This window comes from Uranotaenia lowii, chromosome 2 (genome assembly GCF_029784155.1).
Source record: "Uranotaenia lowii strain MFRU-FL chromosome 2, ASM2978415v1, whole genome shotgun sequence".
NCBI classification, from domain to species: domain Eukaryota; kingdom Metazoa; phylum Arthropoda; class Insecta; order Diptera; family Culicidae; genus Uranotaenia; species Uranotaenia lowii.
The window spans coordinates 368,816,735-368,842,306 of record NC_073692.1 but is presented as its reverse complement, the minus strand read 5'-3'; the positions used below and the strand labels follow the sequence as shown (position 1 = coordinate 368,842,306).

At 36.9% G+C, this 25,572-nt stretch overlaps 1 protein-coding gene and 1 long non-coding RNA gene across 4 annotated transcripts in view; one reads left to right on the top strand and one right to left on the bottom strand.

Moving 5' to 3' along the window:
• Positions 1-456: 456 nt before the first annotated feature.
• Positions 457-25,572, bottom strand: part of LOC129743752 (dnaJ homolog subfamily B member 6-A) — a 263,174-nt gene continuing 238,058 nt past the window's right edge. For all 3 annotated transcript variants that reach the window (XM_055735893.1, XM_055735895.1, XM_055735894.1), the window contains 3 exons: positions 21,088-21,309; positions 20,723-21,023; positions 457-3,466 (listed from right to left, as the gene is read on the bottom strand). In XM_055735893.1, coding sequence (XP_055591868.1) covers positions 3,361-3,466; positions 20,723-21,023; positions 21,088-21,309 — 629 coding nt within the window. In that variant the 3' untranslated portion in view covers positions 457-3,360. The remainder of the gene's footprint in view (positions 3,467-20,722; positions 21,024-21,087; positions 21,310-25,572) is intronic.
• LOC129743753 (uncharacterized) lies at positions 6,055-7,202 on the top strand. The gene is made up of 5 exons (XR_008736675.1): positions 6,055-6,361; positions 6,426-6,679; positions 6,743-6,827; positions 6,889-6,991; positions 7,051-7,202. It is a non-coding gene; the product is annotated as an uncharacterized LOC129743753 (long non-coding RNA).

Below are 25,572 nucleotides of genomic sequence, written 5' to 3'. Positions count from 1 at the left end.
CCTTTAGTTATGTAGGAAATTTAATTCGCCTTAGGGTATGCAAGAATTTTTTTTTCCGGCCTGCAGTGTTCGCAGAATTATTTTTTCGTTAAGGTTCAAATCAAAATTGCATAAATGTTTTGCTAAATTAATGAGGAAAATAATGTTGAAACCTTTTACTACGAGGTTGAAATATTGGGACTAACTTATGAGTCCAACTTATTCTTACTATATTGATTCATAGAATATCTATACGAAGCTAAAATGGTTTACATATTTAAAAAAAAAACAAACGATCACTTAAATGAGCTCCAGAGTATGGAAATCTGAAAAAAAAATATTTCCAAGGACCAGCTGGAAAAATTTGAAGCGAAGTAAACTAACTTATTAGTAACATTCTCTAGATAGCTGAAATCAGTGTTTTTTTTCAAAAGGGGCAATTGTGGGATACATTTTAGTTTTAAAACAAAAGAAACACACAGTAAAAATTACTTTGTTTTTTTTCATCCGTTAAGAAATCTTTAATGCATAAAATTCGCTCCTCGCTTCCGCTCCATTGTTTGCCAGCTGTAGTACATAGTTTTGTTGCTGTTTGTTTTACATTTGCTGCTTGTTACACATCCGGTCGTCAATCATCATTTGCTTTGTGTTTTATTTCAACTGTTTGTTATTTTGCTTTGTTTCTTGTTGTCTATTGTTTGTTTGTTTTCATCGTCTTTCTCGAACAACACCACAAACAACAATATGCCTATGAATACGTTCTTCTTTCTTTTATCTCTTAAATAATGAATGAATGTGTACAATTTTTCTTCCTTTTTTTGTTTTTCGATTTCTATAATTTGCATCCAGCGGTTAGCATTATTTTTTTTCTTTTTACTTCAATGTTGGTTGGTTTTTACATCTGGTTGGTTGTTTGAATAAATCGTTAAATTTGTTACACGCTACAGTAATTACAGATTTGTTTTGTTTAATTTTTTCCTCTTAATTGCGGTTTAAATGTGACTTATCGATATAATTTTGCCCTTTCTCATTGTTTCAACTGTTTTGTTTTTCTTTGCTTTTTGATTCGCTTATTTTTTTCACACCGCCGCGTTGCTAAAGAGTTTTTCATTATAATGGTGCAATTGAATTTAATAGATTACAATAAATTTAATAGGTATAATTACAGTAGCTACTTAATAGAGGTGATTTTATCAATACTCGTAATGCGCGAAAAAAAATGAACATCATACAACTTGCTGCTGCTTAAACTTAAAATAAGGTATTCAGCACATACACTCGTCATCCGTGGTCTAGGGAAAAAACAGCAGGACACTCAACAATCAACCTTCGGTCGGCTTTCTGGACATTTTTAATCCCAATTTGAAGATTAGGTGAGACAAATCCTCTTAAATGGGACTAACAAGGATTAGTCTTGCTTGAAGAGTTTCCATTTTAACACGACCAATCTTTGTAGAGGGAACACATTTCTTTCTTCTATACATAATATGGTACACAACACCGAAAGAAAGAAGATTTGAAACAAAACTGAACACGAAAAAAAAATTAAACTACCGAAGAGCGAAACACAACGACTGAGGAGTGTGCCTTCTCATTACCAAGTAAATTGTATGTATAAACCACATGTACAATTTTTTATTACATTTAACTCCTTTTTATGATGCCTAGTATCCTTGTATGTTTTTTTGTTTGTTTAATTAATTATTTGTTAAGTGTTTTATGGTAGTGTGGTTTGTTTCTGTGTTTTTTTTCCTTCAGAGTTTTGTTGGTTCAAAAATTTGCTAACAGGAAACTCAACCCAACCTAGTTTGAAGTTTGAAGCACTTGTCTCTCGTGTTGATTTCTAAACATTTTTTTTTTCTAAATTAAATAAGATTATTGTTACACCATCGTCAGCAGCTGGTTTGTGAGTTGTAGCCCTCTAGCAAAATTATTGAATGCTTGCAAGCTTACTCTAGCTTATTTGTGTTGGTCAACTTCGTTCTAGGAAGAGAAGATGAAAGTTGCATTAGGATTGCGAGGAAACAAAAACGCTCGTCAACAAAAATGTGATTCGAAAAATGAAAAACATTTGCTGGTTGTTCTCGCTTTTGGGATTCCCTTTTTTTTTTTAAATTCACTAGCGATTAGGTAAATAGGTACTAAGCCAAATGTAAACCAAGTCCGATGCTAATCCCTAAAACTTTAAAATGAAACCTTTGTCTGTAAACTGATCGATCAGATTTGTGGGGTGCTTTTTAGCATTTCATAATTGTCGAAGGTCGGAAACTGTACTTTATTCCGTTTTCTTAATAGGGGCGACTATTTATTTGCTCTTTTGTCGATTTATGTTACAGTAAGTAAGTTGGTATTTTGTCTATTTCATTGTAGGTTAAATTTTTGTTTTGCTCTGTTCGGGTTTTTTTTTAATGTTAAATCTATTTCCTAGTTTACAAATGATTCTCTTCTAGTAGTAGCTTTACGTTTGTTATTGGTTCAAAACTTGCGTATTTACGATTTGATTCGTTTGCCGTTTTATCTGAGTGAGTACGTGAGAAAATTTGCTTCTGTGTAATGTGGTATGTTTGCAGCATTTTGATTTTGTTTTTTATCATTATCATATTTATTTGGTGTAACGATTTTCCGATGTGTGCTTATATTTGGGCTTTTTTTTATTCTTCTTTTGGTTTGCTGATAACTTCGGTCAGTTTTTCTGAACATTGAATGTATGTAATGCTTCCTAACAAAAATAGTTCTCCGTTTTTCGCGTTTTCGCAATGAAATTAAAAATATATATCACGCTTCTTGATTATGCTTTTGCCTTCTTTCCTCAGCTCGTAGATAGAAAAGCTCCTCAATTTCCGCCCGGGGTTTCTACTCAGTTCTTCTTCGTCCCTCGATGATGGGTTGCCTTCCTAATTTTTTTTCGGTCTGGTAATAGTTAACGCTAGAATCACTAATTCACTAGATGTGTAGGTGTGTTTACGCTTTTGTATCCGTTTGTGTGTGAGGGTGTAGATGTGTTTAAGTGTGTATTTTGTAGACGTTGTTGCTTGCTGTTTGATAAATTCCAGGAAACTTGCTTTTCCAGGGAATTGTCTTAAGCAAGTAGAGGTGGGTTGCAGGAAATCTGTTAAAATTTTCTCCCTTTTCACCATCTCTCGGCAGCCTTCGTTTTCCTGCCTTTTGCGCTTTCCTTATCCGACATATGAGAGCAAACATTACAGCTCAACGACTGCAGCACAAGAGCACACACTCTTAAATGAACGAACGAACGGTGATGATATAGGTGTTTCTAGTTGTTGTTGTTGATGTGATTAGGTTTCCTTCCTTCTTCTTGTTTGTTTACTTGATTAATGAATCATTATTTGTTATCATTAAACTTCTAATAGTAGTTAAGCCTTAGTGGTTATAACTGGAAATAGCTTGAGCGACTCCGTTCACAGTCTTTGATTTTAGTACATCGTTCTCGTACGACATTATCGTCTCCGTTCCATTCTCGAACACCCTGGAAGGAAAGAGAATAATTCAAAATTAATCCAATGACTGAAATTTACTAAATTAGTTATTTAAAAATGGTAGAATTTATAGTCTGAAAACTCCCTGAAACGGAACGACCAATAAAATAAGAAAGCAAGTTCCATCTATGTAGCAATTCATAGGGGCGAGTGGCTCCAGAGAGAAGTGTTTCAAAACCTAACGGAATTCAGAAGCTGATTTGGCAGACTCAACTTTCTGCCTCAATAGCAAAAGAATGTGATCATTTTAACAGCCCCGAAATTCGGAAGATGCGACAAGATTAACTAGCTGTGTATCACAAACGAACTAATGGAGGCGAGTGGCTCCTGAGAGTAATATTTAAATCTATAAACCTAACTGAAATCAGAAGCTATTTAAGCAGCCTGTCTTAATAGCAAAAGAGCGGGTTGGCTGCTTCATGAACATTCCTTCATACAGCGTACCGTACAAATAAGCTGTTTTGATGTCCACAGGCTTGACGAAGGATTTCGTTCAGCTCCCACCGTCAGCAATACACGCAAAGTGACTTACTTAGCCACCGGCGCAAAGACTTCGTCAAAATCTGCACCGTTCTTTTGGGAGTATCCTTGGGCGATTAACCTTGCTTTATACCGAACGACTTTGCCGGTCTCGTCCTATTTTCGTTTAAACATCCACTTGCAACCAACTTTCATGCAACCAGGTGGTGGCGTTGTGATCTGCCAGGGATCGTTTTCCAACAAGCAACGGAATCCCTCGTCCATAGCCACCTTCCAGTACACGCTTTAAGGTCCGGTAATTGCTTCCTCATATTTTTGTGGCTCAGCAGCTGCAACGGATATCATGCCAACAGCTGGAGAATAGCGAGCTGATGGTACAACTTTGGTTCGGCGAGTCGGCATTCTGGGATTTTCAATGACTGAATAGATGTCAGCTTCGGTTAGCGTAGAATCAGTTGCGGTGTTGCAGACGAAATCATCGTCGTCCGGTGGATCATCATCAACGTCCGACTCGTCCAGCGGTCCTTCTTGTTGACTGCCAACGGGGCTTCATTTTCGACCGATCACTCAATAGGCTCTTTTCTACAAAGCGCTTATCCTCACCGAAGTTGGCATTGCGGCTGATGATTCGTGTTGCTCATTCCTGGAAACGATGAGCTTTGTGGTCCAACGAGTTCCCACATTCTACTAGGCGATTAGAACGTGTGTGTGAACAGACTTCGATTATAGGACGTTCTGCAGATAAGCGACAGTGCTCACCGCCTTGGTCCAGTAGCACTCAGGAAGCTTGACATCTAACGAAATCCACCGGCTCAGTTGATAAGGTACCAGTTTTTTCAGTAGCTTGTGGTCAACTGCGGACTGAACTTCCCGTTTGTAGAAATTTCTCAGCGCGCTCTCCGTGTGCTTGCCACCTTGGTTGCTTCTGACCACTTTCGGCTTCCGAACAAATTGCATTTTCATCATGGCCACATATTCCATTATCTTCTCCGGAACTTCGCTGTTATTTTGCAACAGATACAGAACATAAAATCTGCTGCACTCCTCGATGACAGTGAAACATTTAGAGCACCACTGTTTTTCAGTGTGTGCTTCACGGCTAACTCTTACCCAAAACACAAACACGCAAAAACCCAAAACTTGTAGCTATCACAATAATTTACTGCCACCAGACCTTTTAAAAACCTAAGCTAGCTCAACATTATCCACTCACGGGCCCGTATCCTATTTTAATAACCAACATCTGATAGCTACACAGCAAAAAAATCTGAATCCTTAAAAGCACTGAAAGTGAAGACCCATAATTTTACTCGATATAGAAGGTGATTTTGTAATGTAAATTTACAAAATAAAACATATTTGAATCATAAGCAACACTGAAATTGAATCACACTAAAATTACATGACACAGAACAAGATTTGCTAATGTAAAATTCCGTCATATATGATGCTTCTTTTTATTTACATCATATGTGATGTAATTTTAGAGATTTCTTTTCGTAAACACAAAAAGTATGAATCCTTTACAGCACTGAAAAAGGAACGCAATATTATTACATGACACAGAACATGCTTTTGTAATGTAAATTTGCACATCTAGGAAAAAAAAGAAACGCTGAAAACACTGAAATCGAAGTTTTATCAGAATAACTTGACATGCAATGATGCAATGTAAATTTATAAATGCATTTAAATTCAAACTTCATGTAAATATTTGATTTGGTACAGATCTCGTGTTCAAGACGACCTAGAAAGTTTTCGGAAGTTCAGAAATAATAAAAATGCAAAGAACATAACATTTTTCAAAGGATATTCATTGATTTCTATGCTAGGAATTATTGCTGTTATTAAAATGTGAGTGAAATATTCCAGTCCATTGAACGAAATATTTCAAACTGTCATTCTATATTTCATGTTTGTTGTATTTTTTTTTCAGTTTTGTTTACTTTTTTTCAAACCTATTCATTGCTATATTCATGGCTAAATCTAAAATCCAACACAAGAAATTCAGTATGGAAAGGTAAGTGGTGTCGGTTTTGATCGAAGTTGATCTAAACGAATAATTATTATTCATTTCGTTTAAGTTCGGAACGGGAAAGAAGCTGACAAAAATAAGTCACTAAATACATTGCCCCCCAGAAAGTGGCTCCGTAAAAATTCTTCGGCTGCAGGTAAGAAGATTGGCAGAATTGGCAGCGGTTCTCGGCAGTTAGTCACCTGATGACGTTGAGTAACGAACGCGAAATTGGACCGGATTCAAACGACTTGCAGTTGGCGGAGGAGCGTTTCCGATAACGCGTCTGCAAAAAGGAACTCCCGACTTGAAGGTTCTAGTGGAAGACACTACGGTTTCATGCTCTACAAATTGCATACGGACGAAATTACTCCACCTTCGGTGCTAGATGGTAAGAAATTAAGTATCTGATTAGTGTTAGAGCGATACTAAGTAAGAAATTAATCCTATTTCAGCATTCACTGAATCAGTCCCGAGACCGGATTGCTGCTCTCGGTGATGGTGTTTTCATTCAAATGCTCAGATTGACGGTTGGAATTATTATAATCCAGTTCTGCATAAATTTGGACCCAAGCCGTAGAACGGTTTTAAAATTTGAAAATCCATGTATGTACTAAATCAGAAACTTATTCGATCGGTGCATGACGGGTTTTCCGGTTACGAAACCGTGTGATGGACTGGCGTTGGCATCCGCCATAGAATCATGAAAGTAAGTTTCTTTTATGAGCAACCTTTGGAAGCAATGAGCAATATTTTTAAATTCTCCCTACAGTTTTGTCTTCGCGATCTAAATCAGACGTAAAATGTATACTGTTCCCTGGTATTACATTTACATTCTGGAAGCTACTGATATTAACGTGAGTTTTTTTTTGCCTAACTTAATCTCAAGTAGTTAACTTTTCACTTAATAACTTTCAGGAAAATTGAGCCGGACGAGCAAGAAATCTGAACCTGTTAGCTGCAGTGAACTGCAATACAATTTGGCCCTATCGGAAACCACTTCAAAAATCATGTTGTTCGGGTGAGACATTTCGCAAATTTATCTAGCCGGGTGGTAATTTTCATTTTGTTTTTCCGCAGATTTACCGCCACGCCAACAAATTTTTCTTCTTCCGGAAGGAGAACGACTTTGATTGCCCTGCAAGACCGCCGTATTCAAGAACAAGTTAAATTACATCGAGGAATACAACTTATTTATAACATATTCTCGTGTGCAACCCAATGTTATCTAATTCCAATAAAAATATACTAATAAAAAATTCAATGAACAATAATAGGATTTATTTCTAATTGGATTCAAAAAAGCCCCAGAAAAAACAAATTTGTAAAATTACATCACATGTGATGTAACCAAAACGAAGCGCCAAAAATGAATGAATTTTCCGTGCGAGTTGAATATTCCACTTTTATTTTAATTTTACAGACGTGTAATACTAAACTCGCACTGAAAATCACATCATATATGATGCTTCTTTTTATTTACATCATATATGATGTGATTTTACAGATTTTTTTCGTTGTGTGTAACACAAACAACAGTAATATCATAGCTCGGGTTTCTTTTGGTATCACGGCATATCACAGTTTCTGGCAACCCTGCCTGGCTGCACTGCTCAACGGGCGCATGGCAAAGGCCTAGGACATCTTCGCTGTCTGCTTCCGGCTGGTTCTGTTCCGGCTTGGCCTGAAGACTGAGCTGGACATCATTAGCTCCCGAGCAACGATCTGTTGATTCACAATCTTGGCTTAGCACTTCCGACTTTGCTGTTCAACAAATTGTTACTCACCACTGGGGGTCGTTGTCTTATTCCTACCAAAACGTCCACCATCAGTGGGATGATGTCCAGATTATGGTTACGTTCCGGCACTAAAAGCTCAACACGATTTTGACGCAATTTGCCGGGGAAAACTTTAACTCGATTCACTCTGCCTTGCGTGTGATGTTTTCTTTCGCTTTCTTATTCGCTTCCCAGGAACAAAACTTTTGGTTCCTGCTCGTTTTGGACTTTCTTGCGACTGGGATCCAATCGTGTCGCGAACGAGTCTCCTTTGTCTGATAGTGGAAGGAATAAGCATTTTAATCTGATGCAATTTAGGTCGCTGTGCTTTCTCATTCTTGCATCAACCGATACGATAGATCCTCCTGTTTTGATGGCTTCATTTCCAGAGTGCGCAGTAACGGCGAACGACAATTTCACTCGGAAATTTATTAAAACGATCACGAGATCAGCGGTCGAATTTGTCTTCTTGTTTTGATGTTGTTTTGGTTTCGATGGTTTACTTTTTTCATGCGGTTTTCGTTTGGCAGCTTACACTCTTAAAATGAAACACGCATCTTTGGCTTCTTTTACACTCTATCGGTAGGATTGACTACACACTCAAGACGAAATAACTACACATACTAAATTATAATGCTACAACGGTTATAAAATATTGATGACGAGCAACCAACACGTTCTTCTAAGGGCTGCAAACGTCAGTGTGCGCGAGATAGAGAACAGGCAACACTAGATTTTCTTTACACCGACTTCGGAAACGGCTTCCGGCTCATTTTTGCCTTCTGACAGCAGTCGCACCCCTCTCGTACTACGTAATCGTACATCTTAAGTCCGACCACCAGATTTTTCTGCATCATCTCACCGATGGCATTGAGCTCACGATGCCCAAAGCGCCGATGCGACGCGTTCTGGCAGTCAACGTTATGGCTATCTTTTGCTGCCATCACCACTTTTTGCGATGTCTTCACCATGCAGAGTCCACTAGCCTTGACAGCAGTCGGCGCTTGTTGGCCACCAAGAAGAATCGAGCATCCTCATTCGTTATATAGTACTTCTGCACCTTGTGCGACTAGATTTGGTACAGACAGCTGATTTATTTCCAAGCTAGATGGGATGAATAAACCCAAGAGGATTAAAGTCCTGAACAAAACAAACAAACATTTCCAAACTCGACACAAACAGAACGATTCCTTCGTAGTTTTTCCATTGTAATGTTAACACAAAAATTCACCATGGCCAACACCTTCAACTTTTGCAATTTTTCCACCCGCTAAGCTGATCGTTTTCACATGGCTTTTGATGACCTTTGTTGAAAAATTCTTGGTCGCTGCACATGTGCCGGGACGCTCCGGAGTCCACAATCCTGTCATCAACATGTGTTTGTGTACTACCCATCAGAGCGAATGTTACGGATTCCTCTCCACTATGGGCAGCTTTTGCCTTTGGCGAACGACCTTTTCCCGGTTCCATTTGCTTCGCGGACAATCGACATTCCTTTTTTTTTGTGGCCACTTTTCTTGAACACCAGCGAGTTCTTTTTCCCGGTAAAACTTGCCTTTAGCGCTGTATTCGACGGTCCACGTTATCGTTTCGCCACTTCGGCAAACAGCTTACTCTTCACCATCTCCAGTTTCAGCTCATCGTCGGAACAGCTCTCTAGTGACGTCGTGAGCGTGTCGAAGGAATCATGTGAGCCTCCATTGGATTCATTGACCCTGTTGTTGTCTACAGCATTACTATGTTCTTTGAGTCGAACTTGAAATTTGCGACAAGTTTGACCAATGTAAACGGCTGGGCACAGGGAATTTCATAGATTCCAGATCTCTCATCTTGCGGAATCTTATCCTTCAAGGAGACCAACCGATCCTCAAGGGTGTTGCCGCTCTTGAATGCTGTTTTCAGACCATGTTGAGAAAGGATTTTTGTTATCCCATTAGTTAGTTTAGGGTGGAATGGCAGCCTAACTCTGTAGGGCTCTCCCTTCTCTGGCTTGAAAGTGGTTGCATCACTTCGGTACTTTTTTCGGGCGTGGCCAGAGAAGGAAGAGCCCTACAGAGTTAGCCTGCCGTTCCACCCTAAACTAACTAATGGGACAACAAAAATCCTTTCTCAACACGGTTTAAAAACAGCATTCAAGAGCGGAAACACCCTTCAGGATCGGTTGGTCTCCTTGAAGGATAAGATTCCGCAAGATGAGAGATCTGGAATCTTTGAAATTCCCTGTGAGAGTTGTCCAGCCGTTTACATTGGTCAAACTCGTCGCAAATTTGAAGTTCGACTCAAAGAACATAGGAATGCTGTAGACAACAACAGGGTCAATGAATCCAGCGTAGCCGCCCATGCAACGGAAATGGATCAATTCATAAACTGAGAAAAAGTGATCTTTAGGAAATGTGTAAGAAAAGCCTCACATTTGAACGCATGGGAGTCAATGTTAATTAGTACTTCCGAGAATCCGCTTATTAATGAAGATGACCCACCAAGTACGTCGCCGCTTTTTACCTTCACCAAAAGGAAAATCTCATAAAGGAACCATCCTTTCGACGAATACTACGACACCCGTAGTACGATCCTGCCAGCAATTCCTTCGTGTGATCAGTCGGACATCGTCCTGTAGATGGGCAACATCGAGCCCGAAACCGGTCGATAAAAAAGGTAATTTTGAATCCTTTTTCCGTTTGTAAGAACGTTAAGTGCCGTGTCCTGTAATACGTCGTGTGTTTATTGTGTAGTTAAGTTCTTACGTTGGCACAAATTTGCTTAAAATGAGTACTATTACCCGGCTAATCTGGAGAGTGGCTCCAGAGAGCTACATATGTCTTCGATCATTTTCCTTTTAAACGCATTGCTGTTTGAAAGGTCACCCTTACATATTGTTACGTGCTGTTTCTTGAAAGCTTGAGAAATCTTGCAAGTATTACACTTTCTTTCTGAGGGTTTAGGTCAACCTCTCCTAAACTTTCTATGGATCTGATTTCCCTTTGTAATGTCATCAGAATTCTTTTGAAAGCTTTTTGAATTAATAAAAATACACTTGGGCAAAAATTGCAGTATACCAGGCGACTTACGTAGATCAAACACCGTACAACACAACTAGTAGGTACTATCAACAAGCAAATCTATAGGAAAGTGTGGCTCCAGAGAGGGTATTTCGTCTGCAAGGTCGACAGTTTAGCTAGAAGCTACAGAAGCTTGTTACACTTTGTGGATTTTGGATAGAAAATCTGATGAGAATTTGTTACGTAGGAGGAAGAGGGTTTGAAAACGATCGAAATTGCGTTACGTAATATTTGAATGACTCCTAAGTGTGACCATCACGAAATAACCTGAGATCCAAACTACCAAAAATAAACATAAATAATGAGCTTGACTTCAAGTTTGACTGCAAGCGTGTTTTAAAGGATAAAGTAAAGTCTGCTTCATTTAATATTGGAACAAATTCTTTTGCTCATTGTGGCGCTCCTGGTGGACGGATTTGGAAACTTTTTTCTCCCACGTGTCGGGAAATTCATTACCTTTCACCATGTATTTATGTCATAACACCAAACGATAGCATTTTGTAAACAACCGCCATGGAAGCCGAATCGAGAGATCAAATTGTGCACAGTTTTCTTGAAAATCCATTGTTGTCGGCATCGAAGCTAGCTAAACAGCTTAAAATGCCCAGAAATACCGTATGGCGTGTTATCAAGCAGTACAAGGAAACATTGACGACGGCTCGGAAGCCGCATTCGAAGCGTCGGAGTGGAACTGTCGACCGGAAACTGCGTGGGAAAGTCATCAAGGCCGTCAAGAGGAATCCCAATCTTTCAGACCGCGATTTGGCCGCTCACAGTACGGTGCGACGAATTCGTCTCCGGGAAGGAATAAGGTCATTCCGAGCCAGCAAACAGCCAAATCGGACGCTGAAGCAGAACAATGTGGCCAGAATCCGTGCTCGAAAGCTGTACGACCAAGTGCTGACCAAGTTCGACGGATGTATTCTGATGGACGATGAGACCTACGTGAAGGCGGACTTTGGGCAAATCCCAGGTCAAAAATTTTATTTGGCGACGGCTCGGATGGATGTACCTGCAAAATTTAAGTTCGTGTTTGCGGATAAATTCGCCCGCAAGTACATGATTTGGCAGGGGATAGGCAGCAAGGTTGCCGAAAAAAATTCTGTGTTTTTGAGAAAAATAATTCTGACTTTCTGTGATTTTACCCAAAAATTCTGTGATGGATTTCTGTGATGCTATTTCCTTGAATTTTATAGAAAATTTATGATAAATTGGGTCTTTTTTACAATTTTATTGGACAAAATCAATTACTATTACCATTCTTATCATACTTTTCTAATTCAAAGTAAGAAATCTAAATTTTATACTGCCTGAAAAAATTATAATTTCAGAAATCCATTCAAAATTTCAAAATTCTGTGAAATCTGTGAAAATTTCAAAATTCTGTGTTCTGTGACACAGATTCTGTGATGAAAATTTGCTCAAAATTCTGTGAAATTACAGATTTTTCTGTGATTTCGGCAACCTTGATAGGCAGTTGTGGACAGAAAACCAAAGTCTTTCTCACTGACAAGACAATGACATCAGAAGTCTACAAAAAAGAGTGCCTACAGAAACGGATTCTGCCGTTTTTTCGTGCCCACGACCGTCCAGTAATGTTTTGGCCGGACCTCGCAAGCTGCCATTACAGCAAAACGGTTATGGAATGGTACGCAACGAACGGGGTCAACGTAATACCGAAGGACCTCAACCCCCCAAACTGCCCCCAGTTCCGGCCGATAGAGAAATACTGGGCAATCACGAAGCGGAGGCTTAAGGCAAAGGGAAAACTTGTTAGGAACATGACTCAAATGAAGAACTGCTGGAATCAAATCGCCAAAACGGTGGACGAAAAGGGTGTGCGCCGCCTAATGTGCCGTATTACGGGAAAAGTACGAGAATTTCTTCGAAACAGCAATGAATTATTTTTTTAATTTTTTTTATGAAAGAGTAAAGAAAATGCTACATTTGTATGAAAAACAAATTATGAATTCGTTAATAAATGACTGAACTACACACAATTGTTTGTGTTCCAATATTAAATGAAGCAGACTTTAGATCAAGTTTAAAGGCGATTCGAAACAAATTTGACGGAGTTTCATCTGCCCCTTCTTCTCCATGATTTTTTGCACTTCATGAGTCCGTTCCACTCTATTTCTTTACCCTGAAGCATTTCAGTCCGGTGACTATCCCCCTTATTCTGCGCCGCGCGTGAGGTGACGATAGTCGAGTCGAATCGGAGTCACATGAGTCTTGTCACCTTATTCCCGAAGCCGATGAGACAGAGGTTCATGCCCAGCTGACTACTTGATTAGGATAAGAACTCAAAAAGTTAATGCTTAAAGACGCTTCTCACCTGAAGCGACTACTGGAATCGGGTGACTCGACTATCGTCACCTCACGCGTTGCGCAGAATAATAGGGTATATTTTTCGTTGCCCAGAGACTCTCATGTAGATGGCTGTCGATAGGACGAATTCCAAGCGTATTTATAGCGAAGAAGAAAAAGCTTCGAGCATAGGAGACACTGAACTGACTAACTAGCATTCTTTCAAGTTGATCCTCTAGATCTGAAGAAATGCAAACTAGTAGGTGTCTGCAGTTCTCCTACTCTTTCCCATTTTTCGTTACCTTTTCTCGAATTCTGCATTGATTTACTTCCTCTCACGATGTAATTTCTACCGTAGAGCTTCATGGTAAATTTATGGAACAAGTCATATGCTATAAAGGACACAGCATAAATTTGTGAATCATTCCATCGGAGCGAAGAAGGTGATTAGTTAAGCCTAGCAAACAGGGGCGGGATAATGTCATAGTCATGAGTTAGAAACTGCGACTGGTGACCCATTCTTTTCCTCACATGTCGTTAGTTTAAGATTTTTTTGAAATGAAAGTATGCTATGAATGATTATTTTGGTAAAGAAAGATTTTTCCATTCTGTCATTGATCATTGAAATCTCCAATATATCGGTCATGACATGATAGTTAAAATGGGTCATGAGAAATATCACCGATGTAATTTTTTGCAACTTTGTTTGCCAAGCTGATTTTAAAATGGGTTGTACTCCATTTACCCGAAAACCATTGCCCAGAATGAAAAATCCCCAGAATTCCAATCGCCAGAAAGAACCATTCCCCAGAATTTTTTTCCCCAGACGAACCATTCCCCAGAAAAATTTTCGCCAGAATGTACCATTTCCCAGAAATTTTTTCACCAGAATGAACCATTTACCAGAAATTTTTTCGCCAGAAGAACCATTTCCCAGAAAATTGAAAACATTTATCCCTACTAGAAATTTATAAAAAAAAAGGAATTGTTACAAAAAAAATGGGGTTTCATAACTTAATTCGCAACCAACGAGGATGAAGGGGCTGAGGCGGCACAAAGCCGCCGAAGCTCCCAAATCCGAGGTGGCCGCCGACCCGCCGTCGGAAGCGGCGGCCCCATTACATTGGTCTAGGTCTGCCGGGGCTTCCTAGGTCTGCGTGAAAGCTAGGGGTGATCCCTTAGCCCCGTCCGCCACGCGACAGCGTGAAGGAAAAAACGTCTTCCAAGTTCGAACGCGCAGCGTGAGGAGTCGGATACCAAAACGGTTTTTTAAAGGACCATGATAAGCATTGAATCAATTAAAGTACCCAAACCATAAACAAAGCACAATATTGGTTCTAAAATAAATTTAGTTGGAAAATTTCAAAGTCTTAGTTTCAATAAAAAAATCATTTTGAAAAAATTAATTTCGAATCATATGAAATATTCAAGAATTCATTAGAAAAAAAAAAGAAAACAAATAAAAATACTAGGGGAAAAAATCTGGGATTTGTGCCATTCTTGTAAATGTTCCATTCTGGGGAAAAAAAATTTGGGAAATGGTCCATTCTGGGAAAAAAATTTCTGGTAAATGGTGCATTCTGGGGAATTTTTTTCTGGGAAATGGTTCATTCTGGGGTTTGATTTCGGGTATTTGTCATTCTGGGAAAAAATTCATTCTGGGCAATGGTTTTCGGGTAAATGGGATACAATCTTAAAATGTTATACTACGGCAAATTCTAACTAACAATAGTGTGTGGCCGAAGAATAATACTCGGTTACACGAAGTGAGACGATGCCCATTCGGCCTTCGGCTATACATTCGGCAGGCACAGCATCACCACCAGCCAGTCGAGTTGTACCGTGGGTCCCACGGCGTGGGACAGTGAGAACAAGAAGTGATTTAGGCCCAATACACATGGTCTCCCGATGCCCGATGCTCCCGATGAGGCAGACCTGCATAAATAGTATAGAAAATGAAAATATAGATAAGCGTTTCTAGACGCCTTTTTTATTTCCATTTGGTTCCCAAATTTCATTCATCGCCCACTCTTCTCATACGTGAAATACAGTTGCGTTCAAAAAAGAATGAAATCGCATGAAGCTGCGCACCCACTTCCAACTTTGACAAGCTGCCATTTCTCTCTCGGTTTATATTTTTTCACGAAAATTTCACACAATCTAGTTCAACTATCCAACTAACACTCCACAAAATTTGAAGTTTTTTAAATGACGAGAAACAAAGATACAGCTTTTCCCGTAAAAAAGGGAAATTTGGAATTGCTTCACTAAATTTGCTGTATCTTTGACAATTTTTATTGAAAAATCTTGAAATTTGGTCCAAAGCTGTAAAAATGTTTGATCTAATATCAGGCCAAGTTTCGTCAAAATCGATGAACGTGGTCAAAAATGGTGCCGGGTTGAAGATGAGGTTCATTATTGCCTAGCAGACGATTTCATTCTTTTTTGGACGGATGTTTTTATGGAAAACATCGTAATCTATGTATTCTTGGTTTTTTCTTCCACAAAACCAACATTTATTACAAAGAATGTTGTAAATTGATAGGAACATCATCCCTGTTTTATTTAGAAATTGAAATTGTTCCAACAGAGCTGGTATTGAATCAAACGAGCGAATAGAATATTCGCTTTAATTGTGGATCAAATTTGTTTATCGGTATGATTAGCAGGTCATTTCTGGAACTCTGTTTACTTATTTTGAACCCTGTTGAAAAATTTTCTCTTTCGAAACAAATGACGAATGAATTTTTTAGCAATTTACAACATTCTTTGTGATAATTTTTGGTTTTGTGAAAGAAAAAACCAAGAATACATGGATTACGATGTTTTCCATACAAACATCCGTCCAAAAAAGAATGAAATCGTCTGCTGGGCGATAATGAACTTCATTTTCAATCCGGCACCATTTCTGACCACGTTCATCGATTTTGACGAGACTTGGCCTGATATTAGATCAAACATTTTTACATCTTTGGACCAAATTTCAAGATTTTTCAATGAAAATTGTCAAAGATACAGCAAATTTAGTGAAGCAATTCCAAATTTCCCTTTTTTGCGGGAAATGCTGTATCTTTGTTTTTCGTCATTTAAAAAACTTCAAATTTTGTGGAGTGTTAGTTGGATAGTTGAACTAGATTGTGTGAAATTTTCGTGAAAAAATATAAACCGAGAGAGAAATGGCAGCTTGTCAAAGTTGGAAGTGGGTGCGCAGCTTCATGCGATTTCATTCTTTTTTGAACGCAACTGTATATTTACATCACGTGAATATAAATGGTATTTACATTCACATTATTGGAATATTTCTGTCATGACATGACCCATGACTGATCATATTTTCTTGGGTATAGTGATCCAAAATAAATTTCGCTGTCAACGTGAATGAATGAAAATTTTCATGCCTGCTAGCAAGTAAACGATAATTGAAAACTCAAGGACATAAAAAAAAACGAATTTTCCGAGAAAATTTACTTTGTGTAATTGTTCAAAAATACTGCGTTAACTCTGGGTAATTGTTGTAAAATGCAGCAATGATATGTCTTCATAGGTTAGATGTAAGTAAAATAGCATTTCGAGAGTGCAACACTGAATACGTCAACATTCTAAATTCGACAATTGATAGATGGAACTAAGAATTACGCGTATCATCATTAAGGTGTTAGTTTGTAATACGAGTTTGTGAACTCTGAAGCTTGGGTGGGAGGTTTTACATGATGGAGCAGACTCAGAAGACCTTGTATGACGAAGAGATGAATCATTTTTTTTTTGAAGATAACCGGTTTAGCATGAAGAACATTGCCAGATGAACCCAGTCCAGGAGATTCTTAGAAGCAGGGTCGATCAAACATATCAAATTCGAGACAAGTCAACAAGCAGACATATTAAGTCGAATGAACTAAAAGTTGGCGAATTTCAGAGAAAGTAAAGAGAACACGAGCAGTCGACTTAATTTTTGAATTTTTGAAAGAGTCTTCGCCAAACATTACTTAAGTTGTTACTGGTGAGTACCGGGCATAAGCTGAGTGTAAAGGCCGAGCAGATGCAACACAAGCATGATGTGTATTAACATTCGTAAGACAATGCATGTTCTCATAAACGCACATTTTATCGGAAAACTAAGGTCTTTTTTTTTTTTTTTTTTTTTTTTTTTTTTTTTTTTTTTTTTTTTTTTTTTTTTTTTTTTTTGTTTCGATTATAGTCGTTTTACCATCTTTATGGCATTCGCGACTTTATCAACGTTGCAGTTGGCGGATCGTTATTGAACAACTATCCGGTACAACTGTGTTCGATGTTTACTCTTGGGCTCGAACTCACGGACATCGGCTCAGGAGACAACAGACTTGCCAACTGAGCTATATCACAAGCCCCAGAAAAACTAAGGTCTCTTTTCTCTTATCACTATCACTATCACTATCAGCGGTTTTCCATCGACGGAGTTATTTAATGGCTGGAAAGACGACTTAGCAGGATAGCTTGTTCACTGGATAAAATACAAACGAAAATTTTGTATTTTGACTATTTTGTTAAAAAAATCATGTCCAAACTCAAAAGTCTGGGAATGTCTAGATGAAATATCAAAAATCTGGGAATATCTGGAAGAAATATCAAAAGTCTGGAAATCTGAAAACCTACAAAATGTCTGACGAAAGTCCAAAAAGTCTGGAAAATCAAGACAAAATATGGGTACAACAAAGTTCCTAAGAGGGATTGACGGATTGCCGTTGCATAATAACCTATCCTTATGAAGACTCGACTAGATGAATTGAAGGCAGGCGCGGATCTAGAGATTGCTCTTATGGGGGGTGATTTAGTAAATTTTCAAAAATATGGCCAAAATTTTCTGAGTGATTGGGAAAAATAAAACTGTGACTGGAAAAATGTTGATGATAAAGATGAAGAGAATTCAGCATTATGTAAATAATGTTAAAGACAATTGAAAAAAATTGTTCAAAGAATTCTGTACCAGTGATGGTAAATTTCGCCCGTCACGCTTGACCCGACTAGTTTTGTTTCATCAAACGACTGGCACTGTTCTCAATTGACGGAGCCTCACTACTCGCATGACGGATAAAGCACGACAACAATCAACATTTCTCCATCATCGACTGGCGAAGCTCCTACACATGGTCAAAATTTCTCCTGAGAGTGACTGGCAAATCTCTTCACACTTCGATCGGCTGCTGACGGCAGGTACAACTAATTGAACGACTTGCTGGCAGAGAGCAACAATAGCAATAAAAAACCGAAAACGGGCTTGCTGGCAGGAGCAACAATAATAATAAATGCTTTTCTTGTTCCTCTTCGGTCGTCTTCGGCTTGCTGGCAGGAGCAACAATAATAGTAAATGCGTTTCTTTTTCGTCATCGGTCGTTTGAATGCGATTGCTTGACTAGGTTATTATTTTAGCTTCAAATGAATGGGGAATGAATGACTGGCAAACGAAGTGACTGGTCGTTGAGGAACAGTCAATTGAGTTTGACGGACCAAGAGGCTTCACAGTCACAGCTTCACGCCTCATGACGATGACTTTTGCCAAGCTTGTTCTGTACATCTGTTTGCGGCTAGCTTTGTCTTAGAAAAAAAAGCAGACAAATGTTTTTTTCACTGGTATGAAGTTGAATTTACGTTTATTTATCAAGTTGGGGATATGGAATGACCATTTGTTTATATATATTAATTTTGACTATTACAATATTCGGGTAAAAAGCCATTTACAAAAGATTCAATTATATTTAATCGAAAATTTTCTCATTTGAGTTTCAATTTTAAACCGTATGCTGCTTCATTGCTTATCAAAACCCTTCAATGTATTTATTCAATAATTTCACATATTTTTCTCTTGAAGTTCCATTAAAATATCAATTTGAAGACGTGAATCAGAAAACAATCTAAAACAAATAAACATTTAAAACACAAATAAGCAAGTATCTAGACAAATAAAATATAGATTGCTAATCATTATATTTAATTATTTTTAAAGAGGTTTGCTGAATAGATTCGTCTCTTTATATCTTATCGAATAATTATAGCTTTTTTTTTCAGAGCGTTTTGAAAAACAAGTCAGTGGCTTAGTAACAAGATTTGACAATTGAACAGTTTTATTAACTCCACCAGTGAGGTTGACTACAAAGAGCGGATAGACTTTACAAAAATAACCTTGCTCAGTTTTGAAAAAAACTAGCCAACTTTTGAATGTTTCCAAATGCAGTGCACTTGCGTATCGTTTTTCTTTTTCAGCACTTCGACTTTCCAAATGCTCGGAGTATGGAAACGAAAATTGTGGTGTTAAAACGCTAAGCTTTGTGATATCATCAATAGTTGAGTAAGGTTTAGGATGAGTCTTTAAAGCAGCACCTATATCTATTTCATAGACTAATGAGTCTGCAGGAGTTGTGAACGTCTGATCATTTTGGAGATCAGATTTGCTAGTACAACTTGAAAACATTTCGATGCTTTTATGGTATCCCTTATAATCTTCGGTGGCATGCATGTTTCTGAAAGCAGAGACTAACGGTAGCAGATCCGGATGTCTGCAAAGTTTGATCGATCAGATTTTCGGTTGCTACATCTGGAAATAATATCAACTATAGAGTTTTTTTTACAGTTCTTACGCACACTTGTCCACGTATATGGATAAAAAAAGGAAAAATAACCTCCAAAATTTTAGTTAACAAAACGTCGATGTCCGTTCAAGGACATGATCGCTTTTGAGGTTACTTTCCCACAGTTAAAAAAACGTTTGTGACAAGGTCAGAATAATGTCAGGAATATTTCAACAATTATTGAAAATTTTCATCTGTGGACACGATAATTTTTTTTAAGAAAACCATCAAGTATGGTAAACATGCATAAATAAGAAATCACTTTATGATCTACTTGAAAAAAAATGGCTTCTTGCAGGCCTTTTCAAGAAATCATTCAGAATTAGTCACTAACAACCGATGTTTCTAGTCCTGGCGCTTAAAACAACTCTGGATATCGGTTAATAAATAAAAACAATCTGCTGTCATGCTTAAGAAATTTCTTCCCTGAGGTGCAAGCTTTATCCTTTTCACACGCCCGAAGCCAACACGAAGTTATGCATGCGCATACTCAATGCATGCATATTTTTAAGCAACTGTTGAATTCTTATGCACGCGTAAATATGGTAATGTTAATGTTAAGATATTTTGACACATGAAAAAGTTGTATTTCATCTAAATTGAGTTAAAAAATTTGTGACCATTTTAATGATTTTTTTCCGCTTGGGGGGGGGGGGGGGGTGATCACCCCCATCACCCCCCCGTAGATCCGCGCATGATTGAAGGAGACCTTCCAGTTTTTGATAAGAAATTATTGTCTAGCTGCCAGGCCCGGAATGCAAAACACGGAGCTTATCTTTGATGGAAAAGGTAAATGGTGAACGAGATTTTGAAACACAAAGGTGATCGGTACAAAAACAAAATTTTACAGTTAGAAGGAACTCAAGACGAGCTTGGCCCTTTAACGCAAAAGTACGTTGACCTTGCACAGAAGTCTAAAGATAGAACCGATAAAATCAAGGCCAGGTATCTCAGTATATTCTCCTGAAATATCTAAGGATTTTAAACGATAAAACAGTCATCTACTCACTTTTTCGTCATCAGCTTCTTCCCGTTGACGAAGGTGGTGGAGGTGGACGTCCGCTTGACCGGACCGCCGCCCATGCTGAACTCCGATATCGAGGTGAATCCGCCACCGCCTCCGCCACCGACACCTCCCCCCCGGTGGTGATGGCTCATCGGATCCGCATTGAAGAACTCATCCATCAGGTTGAAGCTCATGAAGGGCGACATGAACGGGGAACTGATCAGGTTCTGGGGGTGCGAATGCCTCTGACCATTGCCGGCCCCATTCGCTCGCCGCTGATGCCCGTTGTGATGGTGTGACGTTACTGAAAAAAAAAGATTTTTTTTTTATTGTATTCAGGAAGAGAATTTATAAACGTTTGAACTTACCCCTAAAGATCTCTTCAAACGGCGAGCCACCGAAGAACTCCCTAAACACTTCCTCCGGATCGCGGAACGTGAACGGGAACCCGCCGAAGATGTCGAAGTCGTCGTGGATGCCACCGCTGCTTCCGTTGTGCCGCCTGTGACGGGTGCCCTGGTGATATCCGGCCGAGCCATTGTTGATCAGACCTTCCTTGCCGTACTGGTCGTAGATGCGGCGTTTTTTCTCTGGAAAATTTTGAAGTAAACAAGCGTTAGCATTCTTGTAAAAGTTAGGTTTGATGTTAAATTAGTCAAAAAAAGAACTCACAAATCACAATCAATTGAAATAGCTTTAGTACGATGGGTTGATTAGATTAATTCGAATGATGGGAAATAAATGCAAACTTTTGCAGTCGAGTAAGGTTTTAGGCATTTTTTTTTCAAACACAAAGTGTTAAATAATCTTTTTTTCTGAAAACTCGTCTCACTGTTTCTTCAGAAAAAAGGGGATACGTAGAAACGTAGATTTATTATTTTCACAAAAAATTTTTATCATACACAAACAAGAGCACAAATTGATGAATTTTTACCAAAAGTTCTTGTACAATGCAAGTGATTTTTCTTCTGAAATTGGGTTTAAATCCATTAACTCAACCTGATTCCAGGACACACGTATGGCAAAACTTATGACCACACTTTTCAAATTTATCATTTTACTGAAAATGTTTTATTCCGAACCAAATTTAATAGAGTATTTCAGTTGGTCCAGGAGTTTTAAGCAAATCTTTTCCTAGGTTAAAAAATCTCTTTTATTAAGTTCTGAGTTAGATCTGAATAATTTCAGGATTTTAATTCAAATCACAAACCATGTCGTAGAATGAGATTTTTAATTTCCATCACTAGATTTTGAATTCGATATCCAGAATTGAAAACCTGACACTGGAAGAAAAAAACAAAATTTCAGGCTAAAAGTTGTAATCTAAAATCACAATTTTGTTCATATTTTGTAAATATTCAAGGATAAAAAATTAATGTTCAAAGTTCAATAGTCAAAGTTAAAAGTTCAAAACTTAAAGTCCAAAGATAAAATTACCAAGTTAAATGTTCACGACTCAAAGTTTAAAGTTAAATTTTCGAAGCACATAGTAAATTTCAAAAATTGAAACTTAAAGTTCAAATTTCACAATTCAGAATTCAAAGTTCAAAGTTAAAAACAGTTAAAATTTAAAAAAGTTTAAAATTCAAAATTCAATGTTCAAAGTTCAAATTTCGAAGCACAGAGTTCAAAGTTCAAATTTTGAAGCTTAAGTTCAAAATTCAGAATTCAAAGTTCAAAGTTGTAAGTTCTAAGTTTAAAGTTCAAAGTTTAAAGTTTAAAGTTTAAAGTTCGACGTTAAAAGTTAAAAAAAAAGTTCAAAGTTCAGAGATCAAAGTTCAAATTTCAAGCTGAAAGTTCAAAGTTCCAATGTTGAAACACGGAATTCAAAGTTCAAATTTTAAAGCTTTAAGTTCAAAATTCATATTTCAATGTTCAAAGTTCAAAGTTCAGACATAAGTTTAAATTTAAAAGTACAAAGCTAAAATTCCGAAGCACAGAGTTCAAAATTTGAAGCTTAAAGTTCAAAATACAGAATTCAAAGTTCAAAGTTAAAAAAAGTTCAAAGTTCAAAGTTCAGAGTTTAAAGTTCAGAGTTCAAAGTTTTAAGTTCAAAGTTCAATGTTCAACGATAAAAGTTCAAAGTTCAAAGTTCAAAGCTCGAAGATAAAAATTCAAATTTGAAAGTTCAAAGTTCAAAGTTGAAAATTCAAAGTTCTAAGTTCTAAGATCAAAGTTCAAAGTTCAACGTTCATAGTTCAAAGTTCAAAGCTCAATGTTCAAAGTTAAAATATAAAAGTACAAAGTTCAAAGTTCAAATTTGAATGTTCGAAGTTCGAAGTTAAAACATCATAGTTCAAAGTTCAAAGTTTAAATTTCAAAGTTGAAAATTCAAAGTTCAAAGTTCAAAGTTCAAAATTCAAAGTTCTAAGTTCTAAGATCAAAGTTCAAAGTTCAACGTTCATAGTTCAAAGTTCAAAGCTCAATGTTCAAAGTTAAAATATAAAAGTACAAAGTTCAAAGTTCAAATTTGAATGTTCGAAGTTCGAAGTTAAAACATTAAAACAAGTTCAAAGTTTAAATTTCAAAGTTGAAAATTCAAAGTTCAAAGTTCAAAGTTCAAAATTCAAAGTTCTAAGTTCTAAGTTCAAAGTTCAAAGTTCAAAGTTCAAAGTTCAAAGTTCAAAGTTCAAAGTTCAAAGTTCAAAGTTCAAAGTTCAAAGTTCAAAGTTCAAAGTTCAAAGTTCAAAGTTCAAAGTTCAAAGTTCAAAGTTCAAAGTTCAAAGTTCAAAGTTCAAAGTTCAAAGTTCAAAGTTCAAAGTTCAAAGTTCAAAGTTCAAAGTTCAAAGTTCAAAGTTCAAAGTTCAAAGTTCAAAGTTCAAAGTTCAAAGTTCAAAGTTCAAAGTTCAAAGTTCAAAATTCAAAGCTCAAAGTTTAAAATTCAAAGTTCAACGTCAAAAGTTCAAAATTCAAAGTTCAAAGATCGAAGTTCAAAGTTCAAAGTTCAAAGTTCAAAGTTCAAAGTTCAAAGTTCAAAGTTCAAAGTTCAAAGTTCAAAGTTCAAAGTTCAAAGTTCAAAGTTCAAAGTTCAAAGTTCAAAGTTCAATGATAAAAAAGATCAAATTTCAAAGTTTTAATTTCAAAGTTCAAAGTTGAAAGTTCAAAGTTCAAAGTTCAAAGTACAAAGTACAATGTTCGAAATTCAAAGTTCAAAGTTCAAAGTTCAAAGTTCAAAGTTCAACGATCAAAGTTCAAAGTTCAAAGTACAAAATTCAAAGTTAAAAGTTTAAAATTCAAAGTTCAACGTTAAAAGTTCAAGATACAAAGTTCATAGTTTAAAGTTCAAAGTTCAAAGATCCAAGTTCAAAGTACAAAGTTCAAAGTTGAGAAAAAGTTCAAATATCAAAGTTTTAATATAAAAGTTCAAAGTTCAACGTTCAACATTTAAAATTCAAACTTCAAGTTCAAAGTTCAAAATTCAAAATTCAAAGTTCGAAGTTCAAGGTTCAAAGTTTGACGTTCAAAGTTCAAAGTTCAAAGTTTGAAGCTCGAAGTTCAAAGAACGAAGTTAAAATTTCAGAGTTCAAATTCCAAAGTTTAAATCTCAAAGCTCAAGTTCAAAGTTCAAAGTTCAAACTTCATAATTTAAATTCAGATTTCAGATTCTGTTTTAAGATTCAGATTTCAGATTCGGATTTCAGATTCTGTTTTTAGATTCAGATTTCAGATTCAGATTTCAGATTCAGATTTCAGATTCAGATTTCAGATTCAGATTTCAGATTCAGATTTAAGATTCAGATTCCAGATTCAGATTTCAGATTCAGATTTCAGATTCAGATTTCAGATTCAGATTTCAGATTCAGATTTCAGATTCAGATTTCAGATTCAGATTTCAGATTCAGATTTCAGATTCAGATTTCAGATTCAGATTTCAGATTCAGATTTCAGATTCAGATTTAAGATTCAGATTTCAGATTCAGATTTCAGATTCAGATTTCAGATTCAGATTTCAGATTCAGATTTCAGATTCAGATTTCAGATTCAGATTTCAGATTCAGATTTCAGATTCAGATTTCAGATTCAGATTTCAGATTCAGATTTCAGATTCAGATTTCAGATTCAGATTTCAGATTCAGATTTCAGATTCAGATTTCAGATTCAGATTTCAGATTCATATTTCAGATTCAGATTTCAGATTCAGATTTCAGATTCAGATTTCAGATTCAGATTTCAGATTCAGATTTCAGATTCAGATTTCAGATTCAGATTTCAGATTCAGATTTCAGATTCAGATTTCAGATTCAGATTTCAGATTCAGATTTCAGATTCAGATTTCAGATTCAGATTTCAGATTCAGATTTCAGATTCAGATTTCAGATTCAGATTTCAGATTCAGATTTCAGATTCAGATTTCAGATTCAGATTTCAGATTCAGATTTCAGATTCAGATTTCAGATTCAGATTTCAGATTCAGATTTCAGATTCAGATTTCAGATTCAGATTTCAGATTCAGATTTCAGATTCAGATTTCAGATTCAGATTTCAGATTCAGATTTCAGATTCAGATTTCAGATTCAGATTTCAGATTCAGATTTCAGATTCAGATTTCAGATTCAGATTTCAGATTTCAGATTCAGATTTCAGATTCAGATTTCAGATTCAGATTTCAGATTCAGATTTCAGATTCAGATTTCAGATTCAGATTTCAGATTCAGATTTCAGATTCAGATTTCAGATTCAGATTTCAGATTCAGATTTCAGATTCAGATTTCAGATTCAGATTTCAGATTCAGATTTCAGATTCAGATTTCAGATTCAGATTTCAGATTCAGATTTCAGATTCAGATTTCAGATTCAGATTTCAGATTCAGATTTCAGATTCAGATTTCAGATTCAGATTTCAGATTCAGATT